The 18,126-nt window shown below is 41.7% G+C and overlaps 1 protein-coding gene across 4 annotated transcripts in view; it reads left to right on the top strand.

Annotated features, from left to right (window-relative positions):
- Positions 1 to 105: 105 nt before the first annotated feature.
- evla (Enah/Vasp-like a) overlaps positions 106 to 18,126 on the top strand; it is a 33,763-nt gene continuing 15,742 nt past the window's right edge. Inside the window, exon 1 of one of the 4 annotated variants that reach the window (XM_088315631.1) lies at positions 106 to 523. In XM_088315631.1, coding sequence (XP_088171757.1) covers positions 519 to 523 — 5 coding nt within the window. In that variant the 5' untranslated portion in view covers positions 106 to 518. Of the gene's footprint in view, positions 524 to 5,343; positions 5,581 to 10,215; positions 10,484 to 18,126 lie in introns of those variants that run through there. The other 3 variants (XM_088315625.1, XM_088315616.1, XM_088315633.1) reach the window with 3 other exon arrangements.

Genomic DNA, 18,126 nt, shown 5'->3' with positions numbered 1-18,126 from the left:
GGGGGGGGGGTCACTGTTAAAACCCCACCGCATGCTTTTCTCGGGGCGGTCTCACTGTCTGCCTGCAGTTGCGCATCTTCGCCACCGGCGGGCAACATTGAGCCGACTCCTCCGCACGTCGCATTGTAACCTTGCCAAATCTCTCCGCCTGGCTCCCCCGACCAACCAACAACACTCCGAATGGGAAGAAAATATGGCGTGAAGGAGGCGGCATCTACTGACGATCACTGTTACCCTGCCGGTAGCTCGCTACCGACTGAATAGAAGATAAGAGAAGACAAAGAACATGGATGTAAGGACACGCCGCGGAGCGCGTGTGCAGCCGAGAAGCCGGAGCACAAAGCGGATGGGAGAGACAGCCTGAGCCGAAGCACGCCTCATCACAGAACCACTGAAAACACGCTTTTTCACCCCAAGTCCGCGAGGCATCTTCGACTTGTTATATTGTATTTTTCCATACTAACGGCGGAAGCATTTACATTGGCCTCGTCGTCGTCGTGTGAAGAAAAGACGGCGACATGAGGTAAGCTAATCCCACGCGACCTATTTGACGCGTCATGACAGATGCACATTGGTTCTTCAGTTACATTCTCGCCCGTAACATACAACATATTATGAGAAGAAGCCTGTGCGATGTATTACTATTTCAACATTATTGAACTACAGCATCTTGTTTGTGTGTGGGAGGGCAAGGGGGGGTGGGGGGTGGGAGGGGGGGTGTCGTCTCGCCTCCCTTGCTCCCCAATCTATGTTGGCTATTTCTTCTAATTTAGTAGCCTCCTATTGTCACAGCGAGACCCCGCCCCGATTGGTACACATTTAGCTTTAAAAAAGCCTAGAGTAGTCATGGCAACGACAGCATCACTGACTATGCACCAGGTGGTATGGTGGTGTGGCTGCAGGGAAGTGAGAAGCACGCATGCACTGAAGAAGACCAAGAAGAAGGAGGAGGTGTTTATTCTGGTGGTTGCCAGGCAGGTTAGGCAGCCCCCTCGCCCCCCAGCCTGCCGTTTTTCCTTTGCCGATGACACACAGCCACACACTTACCCAAGCTCATCTCTTCGTCTGCCATCAGGCCACATTCTAAATTTGAATGTATGAGTTGATCTCGGCAGCCACTTGCTCGTTTATGTTGGTATGCAGAGTGAAGCCGGGCCCCAAAAATCTCCAGCCCAAGTCCCTGGAACTTCTATTTACAGTATATAAGCCTCCCACGGCTCTCATGTAGTTTGACTGCTGTGCCGTGGTTCTCTCCGTACATCAGAGGTGGTCAATGTACTCACGCTAGGGACTTGTGAGGAAAAAATACGATTCTGGTAAAAGTAGAAGTAGGTCTACATACTCAGTTTCATAAGTAAAAGTCTATAAATAAGACAGGGCAGCCAAGAATTGGACTCAAGTACAGTATATATATTTTATACACATATCTGGTATAAAATAATATAGAGTGTTAAAAAATGTCAATTGTGAGTCAGTTCCTTATTGAAATACTTAACATTACTGAGCATTGTAACACTTGACTTGCTTTAGAATAATAACATGGGTAAAGCAGGAGCACTAAACCCTCCAGCCTAAATCCTGTGAGTTCCACGTAATTTTAATGAAGCTCCCTTCAGCTTGTAGTTTGACTCCTGTGGGTGTCTACACATGCGCATCGTGCACTGGACTAAATTTTTGTGTTCAACCTGGCAACTCAGATGTAGTTTTTTCAGCTGGTTTTACACTGCTCGGTTCAAGTAAGACAGCATAATGGTAATAAACAGTGTGAAGCAAGCTAATTATTTTGGAAAACTTTTTCACTGTCTGCTGGGGCTGTGCACGAATTGGTGGTGATTTGAATTAGGATTAGTAGGCATGGAAACGCGATCAGGGAATCTGAATTTTTGGACTGGATTTAGAACGATAAAGCTGTATTGTATTGTATAATATTGTTGCGAGTACTGTGAGACTCGAATGTGATGGGGAACTCAATGTGTCAAACATAAACCAAGCGGTAGCTCGTATCTTGAAAAACTTGGAACTTGGATCACTCATAAATTGAGGTGTTACTGTATTGTGGATAGAATACTGCATATATCTGCGGGTTTGCTGTACTTCTTTAGACAGCAAACTAGTTGAATCTGAATCAATAGCGCCTCTGCTGGTAGCGACCAACCATTGCACTTCATTTTGTCTCATCTGCTCGACAAAACTGTTCGGTGACGATGGCGACTCTCCACAAAGCCACATACAACAATTTAAATTGGCCAAATTATTTTTTCGACATGGGTGCTTTCTTTGTAGCGTCTATGCAAGTGTCCATGCGTGAGAGTTATTTTTAGGCCGAGTGCTTTTATTGTGCCTTGGTGCTTCTCAGTTCTTGTCAAACTGGCTGCTTTGATTCACTTGGCAATGTGTGTCTATATGTGTGTGAGTTTGGTTTTGAATTGGGTGCAAGAGGCTAAAATGCGAGGCGTCCGTCCTGTCCTATTAATGCAGGCTGACCGCTGCGGTGACTCACTGTAGGAAAAGGTAGAAGTGCCAGCAGGATGTAAAACGCTGACTCGTGAGTCTCGCCTCCGGATGCTGCCCCAGTCCTCGCTGTCATTTCATGGACAGGTTCGGTATTAGTTCAAGCTACCATTCCAGTAAGGTTTTGGAAATTTACTAATAAGTGAATGTGATTTGAAGCATTACAATTCCTGCTCTGTATTTTAAATTAGAAACTGTTTCAACCAAATCTACTTGCATGCATTTGAATTTAATTTCACTGTTGAATAATGAAAAACAGTCTCTTTTTTTTATGTGAAAAAGTTGGGTCACCAATTGCTTGAAAAGGCTACACACAAGATACTTTAAGCATTGTTTTTTTTTGTGTGTTATGAATAACGTAGACAGAACAACACAAGGTCCATTTTAACTTTTAACTTCATCTGATTTCAAATGTTAATTCAAGCACAGGCGTACTCAAACATTTTAAGTCCAGTCCTTAGAGGGGAGAAGATTTTTATAATCGTAACATCCAGCCCAAAGTGAATTATATTATTATTATTTTTAAAACTTTTCATCCTTAACAATTATGACCTGTTTAATCGATATGAACTTAATAAAATTCTATTTAATTAAACTAGAATTTGTCCACCGTCATAATTGTCCTGTACTACTCACACTAAAGACATGACTGCCAAAAGAGAGGAGCTCGTTTACAAATGCACACTCATTGTTCCCAATTTATCCATTTAGTTACTGTATTTAGCAACTTTTCCAAGCGCTCGTGGTCATTTTTCTATAAAGTGACTTGTGACTTTAATTCCTGTTAAGAAACAGACAACATGAGCCAAATCATTTTTTGTAAAAGAAAGAAGCCCAATGTGGGGCAATCACAGAGTCAATTGCCAAAGAAATGGTGTCTATTTATAAATTGCAATGGCTGACATCGCTGAGGCCTTACCGGTAAAACTCTACGAGAGAAAAGAATGTGAGAGAGCTAGAAGATGCTGAACACAAAGTAGGGTTGTCTTATTTATGTGGTATGTCATTTTCATATCAGAGATTTTAATTGGATCAGAGTTAAGGGTGGAAGATGTCATTGTTTTTGAATGTTTCTTTGACTGACACACAAGACTTTGGTGTCTTGTCTACGGTACTTACTTACTCAAACTAGGGTCTGGTAGACAGACGCACAAGATGGAAATGACTCCAAAAACGGCATTACAAGTTAATTAATTGCATAATCGCCTTTGCAATGTGAAAAGTGCATTGGACCACATTGAAATGTCGATTGGAATACAATTAATTGATCATCCCTAATGTGTCAAACCAGTTTCCAATTCAATTTCAATTTATTCCTTGTCCCCTTTGCGTGTATTTAGGACGAGACTTCCGCGACGAACCCGGACCGACGTTTTGGTTACGTGGCTTGCGCGAGTCCACTTTCTATGACAGTTACAGATTTAAACAATGTGCGAACGCTAGTTGTCGCACCTTAAAAGAGAAAACATTTCAAACCTTATTCCTACTAATTGAGTGAGGTAGCAGGATGAACTTACATTTTTCATAACTGGTACTTGAAACATGTTACTGAAGACCCATTGATTGGCCAACCTAATGTTGCTTTTCCATATGAACAAAAAGTACATGACAAATACAAATGATGTCACGTAAGGAAAAATGTAACATAAAATAAAATCTAAGATGTCTACGTAAACGTGTGCTGTATGTGTATATGTATATATTGTGTATGCGATAAACTAAATATTTGCTGGGCATTTGAATTTGTGTGTTGACCCACTATTTTAGTTCCAGTTTAAATTGTTGCCCTTAGACGTACTTACCCGATTTTGACTTTGCTGCGGTGGCTGTGGTAGCAGGCTAACGGTTGGAGCCGAAGTTAGGGGCAGCACAAGAAGGTCAAAGACGGGACACGATCAACTCCGTTCTGTGTTTTATCATATTTGAAGCGCAACCTGCTTTGATATTATTTAGTGACGTGTTTTCATGAGGTGCAGCCACACTTTTGATCTTCGCCGACTTGTGTTCATTATCGCAACTCGCGAGCATCAAGCAGGCCTCACTTCTCGCTGGTTGTCCTTCATGAGTGTTCGTCGGATTCTCCTTCTTTTCCCACGCAGTGTGTATTGTTTCGCGTCGTGCACTCACATTTTCTTGGAATCCAAATTTCGCACATTCTAAAATGTAAATGATCCCGAAATGTCAGTGGCTACATCAACATAATTTCTTAAATCCGATCAGCGTTCGCTTTAAATTATGATGCACTGTTTTCATGGACACCAAAAATATTGATCCGATTAGGACTTGCATATTCATGCTTCACACTTTCGAACAAATTAGTTTGACGTTTATACCGAAAATAGCAGTCGAAAAAGAAGCCACAGCGACTTTTGTGCCAACAAAACATCAGCTCTGCTTCTACTAGCTTCCTCTAATAACAGAAACGCGATTCTGATCGTTTTCGAAAAGGAATTGTTCAAATAAACCGCTCTCAAAAATGAAAGCCATTGTAACAAACGGCTCACTACTGCTTCCGTTTTTTTTTTTTTTGTTTTGTTTTTTTTGTTTTTTTTTACAGGAAGTCACGCCCATATCTGTTTCTACATCAGATTTCTCAGGAATAAATTGGATGGAAAAGTGGTTGTGTGTGATATGATTGATAAACGCTTAGTAGCTGTTACGTCTGTCTATCCAGCGTAAATAATTCCCTGGAGGGAGACAGTCAGCTTTCCTCGCAAACGTACGAATGAGGTGACTGGTCTTTGCTGGTCACATGCTCCCTCCCTCTCTCGCTTCCTCTCCTTCACTCCCTCACTCTCTCTCTCTCTCTCTCACTCGCTCTCTCTCTTTCTCTCTGGCTTGCATTCCGTTACTCTTGTTGCAGCCGTCTTCTTAGCCGTGTCGCAGGCTCACTCTGCTCTTTGGAAGATGTGAAGAAGGGAAGCTTTGACGCCGGCAGCATGCGTGTCGCTCTCTCCTCTCAGATTAACACCTCAGCCTCTCCTCCATAATCTCCTCCTTTCCACCTCCCTCTATTATTTGCCATAAGGACTGGACTGCTGGAAACATGTATTCCTTGGATGATTTTGGGTAGGAGAACCTTATCTTTACTTCATTGTTTTGTTGATGTGAATATGATAGAAGATGCCTTTGGAATGTGTCCGTTGGCTCCTCTTTCTTTAAGAAGCGTGACCACAAAATGTTCCCTGGCTGCAATTCCGTTGCTCTCCAGCCTTGAATTGGAAAAAAAATCCTGCTTGTTTTCCTGCCTTCTCCCCTCCAATCTTGCTTGACTGTGTTTCTTTTTTTTTTCCATTTTGTTTTATTGGCTCGGTCTTTCCCCCGAGTAGAGGGAATGACTTACCTCCGTCAGCTGTTCGCAGAGCCTCGCGGGATCTCTCCCATCTGAGTTGCATGCGAGTGTGAGAAAGTCAGTTCAGGAAGCGCGGGATAGAAAGCGCTTAATCGCTCAACAGCGGAGTGAGTGGGACTATGGAGCCAGATGACGGCGTGATATCGGGACCTTGGCAGATTACGACGTGATTGGTTGACGCTCAAAACACAGATGTGTGGGACGCCATGACGTTATTCCCACTTTGTGCTTGAATACGTGTACTCTATCTGGTAATCTTCTGTCAAGTCTGGCTACATGCTCTTTTACAATGTGACCACAAGAATTTCCCTGTTTTTTGTTTAATTCCAAAATAGAACCTTGGTGCTCTGTTAATACCCGAGACCAACCATGGAAGCAAAACATTTTCCCTCTACTATAATGACTTCAACCCAGTGGTCAACTCATCTTCCTCACACTTCTGAGGTTCTGGACTTGAATTTGCATCTTTGCCCCATGTTTGGTTTGCTCTGGTTACTGCGGCATCCTTCTACGTTCCAAAAACATGCATGTTAGGTTCATTGAAGCCTCTACCCCGCTTCTTATCCAATGTCAGCTTGGATTGGCTTCAGCTCACACGCAACCGTGTAGAGCACAAGCGCTATAGAATACAGTATGGCTGGATGGACTTTGCATGCACTCTGCAATACACGTTATCTAGGAAGTATTTTCTTCCCGGGATGGAAGCAGCCTATCTCTTTAAGGATCAGGATTAGTATGCTGAGGAAGGTGGAGTGGAGATTGTAGGAGACGGGCTGGGGGGAAGGATTGCTTGTGTCTTTACGTTGCATGTGTGCGTAACGATCCTTTACTGTGAAATGAATGATTGATGGTTAACATGCCGGGATCGGCCATTGTGTGTCTGCTGTGTTAGTGGTCAGTGGCGTTTATATCCTCCGCTGTAAAGAGTACCAGGCGTTTATTGGGGTAAGGCTGTGCTTCTCAATTAGTGCGGCAGGCCCCCCTTGGGGGGGGGGGGGGGGGGGGGGGGGGGGCAGTACGATGCTGAGGGCGGCGCGTGTGACCCTTAGGAACATGCTTTTTCCCGCCGTACTACAATAAAGTGTAATTGCACATCCAATCCAGTAGTTGGCAGTGGCGCTCTCATTGCCAATTGTGCGGTGCGAATATGAACTGCACAGTGTAGGTTTGTTTTGCAACAAAAATGCTATTATTTATAGTTTTTGTTTTCTTCGTGCTGGGGGGTAACAGAAAATAATTGAGAAGCATTGGGGTAATTCAATTCAATTCAACTGCAACAATATTTAATCAACATTCACAAAAAGATAAATAAATAAATTATTTATCAGGTGTTTATGTTTTGTGCACCAACCGCTAACTTGTTCTGTTCCAGTATTAATTGTTCCGAGTCCATACTGAGCGACTGAGCATGGATGGTTGTTTGTTCTCTGCGATTGATTGGCTATGCCAGAAGTCAGCTGGGACAGGCTCCAGCTCACCCACAACAGTAATGAGGACAAGCACTATAGAAAATAGAATGGATGGATGGTATATATAAATTATGGCTTCCATCACTCAATCATAGCTCTTTTTTATCCTTTTTATGGTATTATCGGTATATTGTTTTGTGCCACATTAAATAAATCGACCTTTAAGGCTTTCTGTCGATAACTTCACCTCCAACAAGTTACGCTCTCTTTCAAGTTGGTGTACATCCGTTGTTTAGTTTTTTTGCGTATGTTTTTTTTTTTTTTTAACTCACTAATTCATCTTAGATCAGTGTTCAGATGTTTGGCTGTGTTTGCAGCACTCTCTCGTTAAACTTCATAGGTCATGATGGCTTGCTAAGTATAGTGGTATCCAATGTCATTTTAAGGGTGATTACAGCTAATTTTTATTGAATGGATGATGCAAACGGTGATTAACTAGGACACAGCCTCTCTTGAAGCGGAAGCCAGTTTTATATTTATATTTATATTTATATTTTTTTTTAATTTCCCGGAGCATAAATTACATATCTACCTAACCTAACTACATTTCCAAAACAACGCTGTCATCTAAAATGTAACAATCTTGTCGATCTCCTCCCTGTGGCAATTTTGCGGTGATCACTTTCTGAATGTTAGCGGGCGGTCCATTTTCCTTCCTCAGGATACAACCTTGCTGTAAAAAGATGGACGTTGTTAGCGTTTACTCGGTCTGTCACACAAACGTTCCTCAAGCCAGCTGGACACTCTTTGAGAAATGCTGTCTATGAGCCATTGGCAGCTTGGTCCCGAAAACCACATTTTCAATTTTGTCCATGTGCGGGGAAGTTCCAGCGGCTAAAAAGTTAACTTAATTGTTAAAGAGAAAATAACAACACGCTACGTTAAAACAGCTAAAATAAATCATTACCAGACTATTAAGAAATTCCCGCCTCTAGGTTTCGATCAACCAATCATTGCGCTACAAGTTTAAGATCTTAATTGAGTCTGAGAGGTAATCAATTAGCACTGCATGTTAATGGACAATTAGCATGCTGTCTTTCTCTGCTATGACTGACCTCTGAGGTCCAGCCCATGCCACTCAATAGGAGCTCATTTGGAATGAACTTAATTGTGGGTCGCTATGGCAACATCAGTTGTTGATTGTTGATTAATCCTGTCACAAAGCTATTGAGGCATAATACTCCATGATTGCAACCAGCAGAGGTGCTATTGATTCACTCTCATTTAATTTGCTCTCTAAAGATGACATGAGGAAGTAGGACTGCAGCCACGCGATCATCGACTTTGGCACAACTCCCCTTGGAAGTTTTGTTCTGCTCAATACATGGGCAAGGATACCGGAGTTCAGAATGTTCGGGGATATTTTATCATTTCAGGTCGTGTGACAAATGTTTGCTTTGTGATTTTACTGCAGCATAACATAACTTAAGTGTTTTCTTTGTGTTGTGATGTGTATTTTGTTCTTACTAGATCGACTCTGTCCAGAGTATCTGTCTGAGGTTCTGTCTGACTATCTACAATGTCTATCTGTCCATTTAGCCGCTGCTCCGTCTGTCTCTTGCTCTCCCCATCCATCCATGTGAAAGCAGACTATTTCTACAAATGTTTTCCTTCTTGATATCATTTACATGTTGTACATCACGTCAACACGCCAAATGGATCCCTTCAGAAATAACTGGATGCGCTTCACCAGTATGTGAATACTTATCCCTGTAACAAGATTTCAATCAGCTGTCTATGTGAAGCCCATCTCAGCAGTGTATCAAAAACTCTGTAATTAGCCTGTCGCATGCCATCACGCACGGCAAAGAACAATGAAAGTTTGCTTTAGCTTTATTTAGAATAGTAATGATTTTATTCTGTACCACCCCAATAGCCTCAATGACCTTTATTCTACCCTTGGCTACAATGCGGCGTGGTATTCTGCTTAAAGTAAGCCATATTAAACTTTAAAGTCAAACTTTTTGGGAGTTACAACAGCGGCATGCAGCCACCAGCATATCCTCGGCAGTTCAATAGATAAGTGAATATGAGGCTTTGTCAAATGTTTTTCGTCTGTTGGGAGTATTTGCAAGATAAGAATCAAGTTGAATGCCACTTTTTTTTTCCTCCTTATAGAAGGATTGAAGCTGAAGTGAAAAATAAAAGTGCACTGCGCAGTAAAAAGGCCGATGATGTTTAATCAATTTAATTGGGTAAAACTCAAATACTGAATATTCAATATTCAAAAAAGCAAGAAAATGTTGGCCTGGTTGCGCTTGCGTCAGTGAACTTTAGGTGGGCACACACAGTCACATAGTGGTTCGGGAATTATATTCCAGAGCCGATGGCGATAGCTAAATAACCGCAATATAGAGACAAGAGTATTTAAAATAAATAAATATCGCTTTAATCTAAAAAATACCCATGCTACATGCTTTTAAGCAGTTTTAAACTTATTCAATTAAACGCTTGTTAATCGCATTGTAAATGTATTTCAATTCAAGAAAAAAATGTTGAACATGATGGAGATGGATGATTATTTTCAGGGTGTTTGTTTGTTGTTTTTTTTTTGTTTGTTTTTTTTTGCATAATTGCTGTTTGCCTCAAAATATTGCATTAGTGTTCTATCATGAGTTATTTGTGATTCCCTCCATCCATCTGCCGTGCTCTTAGAAAATAATAGTGGAATGAAATGCCATTCCTCGCGTGGATTCGAGGGGGTGGGCATTAGGATCTGTTTGAGATGGATATGAGGTAATCTCCCCTGGGTTAACACAATGACAATAACGCAGAGTTTCAATGACACACACTCACACATACACACACGGTCATCTGTTTTTAGAGCGACATCAGGCCAGTCAATGACTTCATCTGTGCCGCATGTCCATCCCTCGTCTCTTTGTTGCCGGATGGACATTCATCACTCTCATTGTGTACGCTTCACTGGGACAAATCAAGTGTTTTTGTCTTTTTTAAATTACGTCGCAGGATTTCTAGCCGAGGATTAGCATGATTTTAATGAGATTTTTAATTGAGTAGAACAACCAGCGAGGTTATATTACACACAGCTGTTAACCAAAATGGACATCCAGCGGGTGAGGGTGCTACGTTACGGCCTCCCTCAGAGCGTCAGTGACTCCGGGTTGTTTTACAACCACATCTCCGGCAGGTTGGTGCCAGCACTTTGTGTTTGCTTGTCCGCTCGCCGTGATTGATGTCCAAGCCAGTGACATGGAAATGTGCTTTGTTTCCATTCAGATGATGTGCAGTTTTGAGGCAAAACAAAAATGTTGTGTGCGAAGAGAAGTATTGTGATCGGCCAACAGCACAGAAGGCAAATCTTTCCTTGTTGAATTTAATCAGATCTGAAATACTAATCTATAATCTTAATCTGTCAAACTGTTGTTTAGCCAAAGAATTGAGGTTATTTCGGATGAGCTTGTGCGTTCGAGCGTTCAGTTTCTACATTTACGGTAGCTTTATACTTTGTTGTTTTCTCCCATCATCCCAGTTGGCATCTTTTCTGTAAAATGCAGACTGGGTAATGGAGCCGCTCCACCGCTCCATCTTCTTCATCCCAAACACTAGAGAATGACTTAATAACAAGGCTCTCCATACATGTTTAATTCACGGACGTATTGAACTTGGCATGGCTTCTGGCTATAGCGGCAGCATCGCAAGCCCCTTTTGCTTTATGTGGACCTTTTTCTTCAAGCGTCCGTCGTAGTCACAATACGCCGAATGGGGGGTGTAAATGTAATATATGCAAATCACCTCGACAGGGAAATGTTTATGTAGGTCATACGTTGGCTGTAACTGTGTGGTTTGTGATTTTTTTTTTTCCGCCTCGAGTAAATGTAGGAGTATAGCAAACGGATGCTGCCTGAGCTTTTCCACATACAACGACACAACGGGACGTTTACCTAAGAACATAAGCACATTAATGTTGGCATTAATGTCATTAAGGCCTCACTACTCTGCTCACACACACGCACACTCACACACACGAGAGGGCTTAATTTCAGCCCATTCTGCGGGGTTGCACTGCACTTTATATGTATCAGCACTTAGATAAAAACACGATGGTGGAGCTCAGAGGTCACTACCTGGTCATCACCAGGGGCTTGTAAGGATTTGGTGACAGAATTTAGATTATGGCGTGCTAAAGAGCTATGTATTAGTATATCATGTACTTTTTAGATGATGCATTTCGTACAGTATATGTTGCACCAGTGGATTAAAATCCTCAAAGTGGTCTAGCTACTTTAGATCAGGGATGGGCAACTGGCTGCGCACAGGCCGCACACTCAAGAGTGGCCCTCGATTTAATTTTTTAAAATAAAAATGTTTGCTGTAGCGGAGCAGTCTTGCATTGTAATAACAGTGTTCACCACTAGATGGGGCGCCTACAAACCCAAGAATGTATTGAGAGAAGAAAAGAGAGTGATTCCTGGCCGGATGCCAGGGTCAAATTAGGTCAAGAAAATTATGTCTTTATGTTAATAGGTAAAAGAAATTAGATTAGCGAATACAAACACAAACGTATTTACCTAGTTTGCTTAAAGACGCTATCAGTCATGAAATATTTCAACCTAGTTTGCCACTATAATAGCGATCGCAAAAGTATACAAACAGCACTTTTTTTTCCACAAGAACCTTTGTCAGTTCTTTTGAAGTGCACTTGATATTATTGCAAATTTGTAAAGTGGCTTATACGCGGCTGTTGTGATGGGTGGCACACTCGCGATGATGCAGAGGCACCGGGGATGAACTTTATTGCCCTGTACTGCGCTGTGTGTTCACAAGGGCGAGTGAGCCAGCCCATTAAGATGGGGATTTTGAAAGACATGGAAGAAAAACATACATCAGTAGCCTTAGTATTAAAGTCTTTGAGTAAGTTGATTTTTGGAAAAAGACGTACAAGAATGACAGTAGGGATGTGGTATTCTTCTAGTCGTCTTTTGAAAATAGTTTTTTTTTTTTTTTTGGACAGAATGGGATTGGTTTTGCAAGAGAGCCCTCATAATCACAATCAAAGTATGTAGTTATTTTTTGGTTTGCTTAAAATCCTCTGTGTGTGTTTGTCGTACATTTTGTCTTTGCTATCATTGGTACAAGTTCAATTTCCTGTTCTAAGGATGTCATTTTCGGCTTAGTTATTACCGGTACCTTTATGTGATGGCATTACAAAACAACAGGAAATTTTCATTGTGTATATCAATTAATTGGTGTTCTGTACTATGTGCATCAACAGTCTGTGCTGCATCTTGCAGTTTGTCTTAAACAAATGTTCTTTTACAAAGGTGCATTCTTCAAACTGATTTCTCCGAAATAATGTTGGCTTGTGCTGTTTTTAGCTCTTGCGGGCGTCCTGAAGCACTACTTTCCCCCTTGAGCAGATTAGAGGTCTTGTATGAGAGTTAAATCCTGGTTAATTTAGATCTAAGACTGCAGTGAGGTAATGATCGGCCTGCCGCGCGCCGTCTCTAATCCTGCCTGTCAGACCTCCGTTTGAATGAGATGAACCCCCACTTCTCCGGCCAACCTCTCACACACACAGGCACAAACATGGACATCCGTACTGTAACTAGAAACTCCTCCACCCATGACACCCCCCCTCCCCAAAAATAAGGCCTAGTCAACCTTAGAAGCTCTAATCCTATGGTGACGCTTGACTCAATCCACACACAGTAACCATTAAATGTGTGTGACTTTTTTAAATCATGTACTTAATGTACGGCCGCCATACGATTATCTGATGTATAATTTTGTTTAACCACTTCAAGAGAATAATAGCAGACCGTGTGGAAGACTGGAAGGAGTGATTTTGTTTCGCTGAAACCAACTTTGATGTATGAATATCAAACCAAGCTGAGAACTTTTTTTTTTCCAACCTCGCTCTAAACTGATGATTCTACATCTCTGTTACCTTCAGCAGCAGGCAGGATGCATTACAGCGCCTAATTACCTCCCAGGAAGCTTCCCCGGATGCTGTCATTGCTCCCTGCTGACTGACTATTGTACCAGAGGTTATGATTTATTGAAGAATATTAATTAGAATTAATAATGTAACGGTCTGCTGGAAGAATGAAATGTTAGGTCCCTGGTCCCCAATCACTTAAGCTACATGGCGGTGCATTCGGAAACGTCAGTCAATCTGATCCTCCTTTTGATCGCTACTGATTTTTTTTGGTAGGATAAGAAAAAATGTTACATTTGGATTTCTTTGCTGTTTGATTTAAAGTCAGAAAAAAGATTTGAGTCCATAGTCCTACCTTGTCTTACAATTGTATTATTATTTAAGTATCTGATGGAAATAATTGTAACCAGTTATATCCAACATTTTCAGGAGCCTCCCTGTCTTTTCATCTGGCTAACGCTAACATATAGTACAGTCATACAGCCATGTATGAGTGACTTGACATCCAAGTTTTTCTTAATACAAGTCATCGGGCGACCAATTGTTCTTGAGTTGTGAGCAAATATTTGAGTTACAAGTGCCAAATGGCGGCAGAGAACAACAAGCAGCATATAGTGAACAATTCGTCAAAAAAAGAGGCACGGTGCCCTTCAAGCTTTGTCATTTCCAGTTAAACTTTAATGAATCATTTGTGGTTAAGTTTCAAAGTGGTTCACTTTTGAATCAGAGCAGATTTTCTGTAGAGACGCCATATGGAAACCGCTTTGTTACTGCTCCAGCTGTTGTGAAATGCGCTATTTAAATAAAATTGTATAAAACCCCCTTTTTAAAGGAATTTTTTGGTCCCTCTTCCCCTCATGATGAGCTGACAGCACACTTCTGAGACTTCGGGCCTTGTTCGTGAACGGCCCTGCTGAGGCGGCCGTGTGGGCCCTGCTGACTCATCCGAAATCGCGACGCCGTTGCTTGCATGCCAGCAGGACAGAACAATTAATCCCAACAGCTAATTGTCACTCTAATGGAAGTACCGTACTCGAGTGGGAGTCGTGCAGGGCCCCCTGCACGCCGCCGCCCTGCCCCTCGGAAAACCTTTAGCCCGGCCTGTTATTGCTTCAACTAAACTCTTGACTGTTCTGCATAATTTGGTCTAGTCTTAATGTTGACAGAGAAGGGGGCGCATATGTCAAACCATGTGTGCAAGCTTTGCTTTATTCAAAAGCCTGCCTGGCATCGTGGCCTCCTTTTCCCTACCCGAGGCCTGTTTGACACAAGGAAGCACTCAGTGTGGCAGAAGGCTTTGTGTCGTTGCTTTGTTGGTTTATATTCCCCCCCCCCCCCCGCTGACATTTTCTCCTTCACTCCTCATCTTCGTCTTTCCGTGTCCTTCTCCTCACCACGACGTGTTCATGGAGTTTGTTTACTGCCACGTGTTCAAAAGAAGGATACATTTTTATGCTCATCATATTTGTCACGCGGGACGGGATACAAACTATTTCATTTCTTTTTTCTTTTTTTTTTCTCATCCCCAGGCAGTTAGGAGGAAGTTGTTATGCATTTTTTAAACTTGCAAGCCACAGTATAGACAACAAGGGAGAGATTTTCAGCTTGTCTCATGTTTGTCTATAAAGAACACAAGATGGAATGAATTTGTGGATTGCCTCCCACCCTTTTGTACTCCAGCCGTATTTGGAGTGTTGCTTTTAACTCTTACGCCACTAAAGTCAACATTGTCATGGACGAGAAATCTATTTCCTCAAATCATGTCTCTAATAAACTGTGTCCCCATGAATCACTCAGCACATCATCAACTTGTAAGACTTGAGACTGCCTTTAAATTATAAATGGCTACTTTTTTTCCCTCAGAAAAAAATAAACTACAATGATCTCAGTTTATTGACAATACAAACTGAATTTAACTATTTATCAAAACAAATACTGAAATTCTACGGCCTAGTTGAGTCAGAAATATCACAAATAAATTGCAAAGTACACAATACTACTACTGTCACAATACACAGAAACTGTTTGGAATTAAACTGAGTTAAGTAAGTTTAAATTCCTACAAAAAAAAAAAAATCAAAAATAAGAACAAACATGAAGCAAAGGAGTCTTTCTGTTCCAAGTCTTCATATGTGGGTCAGACCTGAAAAGGTGTGAATCATATGCTGTATTCTAAATAGGGTTAAAAGCAAATTACAAAACAACTAATTAAGATATTCGTCGGTGAAACTGAAGAAATGACAGAACTTTTGTGACGCTGCGTCGAATTAAAATCGAATAATCCATTTTAAATGTGTTAGGGTATGTGCATATGTACTGCAAATACTGTACATATGCTGCCGACATACGTACACACGTATGTAAGCAAAATTGCATAAATGTGTAAGAAATAAATATAAATAAAAATACATGCCGGCGAATGTAGTTGTCAGTCAGAAACTCTTGATTCATCCGATTAATTGAATGTCACTGACTTCGATTTGAGCAACACATGACCTTTTAGCGATGATTCATCTCCGTCAACCATCGTGCACGTGTACTCTCGGCACCTCGCGGCCCAAATGAGTCCATCATCCAACTTGTTAGCGGAAAAAAACATCCCGCTGCCTTGTGTCTTCATTCACGCTTTGAAAGTATCAGCATGTCTGTCACCCGCTGGAGATGTTTGCCAGTGAAACAAGACGCTGCGGCGAGTCGGGAACATCGCTTTATTTGTGACTTGCTTAAAGAGGCGCGCTTAGAGTCCAAAAGGAGAAATGGAAAGTATCAGACCATTCCTCTTCTAACTGCTCCAGAAATAGTTGCTGCTTTTGTAAGAAGATCCATCACACGAGTAAGACCGTCACCTTCCCCCAACTGCTGGTCTGTGTGCGCTCAAAACAGGAGAGCCTGTGAAAGGATTAGAAAGTGTGTCAAACTCATTGCGAGTGGCAGCAAACATGATGTCAGTGTGTTTTTGGGCTTTAACTTAACCTCAGTCTAATCAATTACACATCCACGATGCTGCCAGTAAGGATGGCTCAATTTTTTTTTTTATAGATTTAAGGAATGCCTCATTTATTGACTGACTTGTGCTGACTCTTTGTATTGTATGACGACAGAAATGTGTTGCCATCTGTGTTCACTTGTGCCTGCCTTCTCTCTAGTCTCGTGAACAGATGAATGAGATCGTATTCAAAAGTCTGTTTGGGTAGCATTAATTGGCAACTGTATGGTTTTATTCCTCCAGCAGATCATTTTCATCTTTGTGACCGCTAAAGACTGTGACCGATGCAAACGTTCCTCTGTGTCGCCTGCTCGCTGAGCGGTTTATTCCCAGAGGGCGTTGGCTCGGAGGGCAAGAAGCCCAGTGCATTCTGGTCATTATTGGTGTTGAGCAAAAGCGACCACAACCACATTCTGTGGTAGCTATTTTCTCAAAAATATTTCTGCATGGAATGCAAAAAAAAAACAATATTCTACTTATGACCAATGAGAATGTAAGGTCACCATTTATTGAAAGTATATGATATTATTTTTTGGGGATTAATTTGATACTAATTCTAATTGTTACTGACTGTGAATTGATACACTCGCCTAACTTTGGTGCAGGTAGCGTGGTTTTCATTCCGACTAACTGAGGGTGTGAATGTGAGTGTGTACTTCTTCGCTGTGATTGACCAGTGACCAGTCCAAAGTGTAGTCGCTGGAAGTCGGCTGGGATGTGCTCCAGCTTTCCACAACCTTGAACATGATAAATTGTATAAAAACTGGAAAAATAATGTAGCATACCGTGATTCCTAAGATAATTCTTGATACAGTGGTACACATGATGCGCCCATTTTTGTACCGAGTGAAAGTCTAGCACCGGGGGTGTCAAACACATTTTTGTGGACGGGCCACATCGTAGTTGTGGTTTCCCCTCAGAGGGCCGGTATGACTGTGAACCCATATAAATTCATTGGAAAGCCAGTTTTGAAATCAGAAGCTAGTAAGTAATTGTTCAACAATTTTTCAATTTATTTTAAAAGGGGAGGATTGGTAACAGATAAATGGCTATATCTCATATCTCAGTGTTGTTAAAAGCGAAGAAAATATGCTAGAAACAGGAAGTTGATGCAGATGATTTGCCCTTTGCGGGCCCCATAAAATGAGGTTGCGGGCCAGATCTGGCCCCCGGACCTTGAGTTTGACACCTGTGGTCTAGCACAAAGGGTGTTTTTCTTTGTGTTATTTCGCCAATATGGGTGTGAACATAGCTGACTTGCATCCCACCCAATAGAAGCTCCTTTCTTTCTCTTTAAATACAGCGCAGGGGAGGCGCACAGTCTTTAACATGGCTGAAGCAAACAGACTCGCTGGATCCATATGAAGAACTGGTGGATGATGTTAAATTGATCAATCCCTACTGAGTATGCTACGAGTAAAGTAACTATTGTTGTTTTTCTGAGAGGGACTTGAGCCACATTGGCAGCCACTTAGCAGCAAGCAGAGCAGTGGCTCTTCCACTCTCCTCTCATCAGCCACTCCACTCTATTCTTATTTTCGCTGTCACGCGCCCCGAGCGCTGCTCTTTGGTAGCTCCGTTTGTAAAGCTGCTCACATTAACGGGCTGAAGGTGTGAGAGCCAAGAAAAGCAGAGGGAGGTGAAAAGGCTCAAGTGTGTCTATCCAAGCGCTGTGTTTATCTCTCCACTGTATCTACTTATTTCCTCATAAAACCAGAGACGTTTATTTATTCATTATTGGCTTTTTTTTTTTTTTTTTTTGCTTTATGAGACAGACTTTTAGATACACGACAAATTTAAATATACCACTACTTGAGTGAAGTGACTAAAATTTGTGAAACAGTTGTAACAGCAGTTCAGTGCTAAGTCCTGTTAGTGCGATGTAGCTAGTCGTGTAGCTAGCAAT

This window comes from Idiotropiscis lumnitzeri, chromosome 1 (assembly GCF_059441095.1).
Source record: "Idiotropiscis lumnitzeri isolate Australia: NSW breed Sydney's pygmy pipehorse chromosome 1, RoL_Ilum_1.0, whole genome shotgun sequence".
Taxonomy (NCBI): domain Eukaryota; kingdom Metazoa; phylum Chordata; class Actinopteri; order Syngnathiformes; family Syngnathidae; genus Idiotropiscis; species Idiotropiscis lumnitzeri.
Note: the sequence above shows the minus strand (reverse complement) of the source record. Positions and strands in the feature narration are given on the sequence as shown.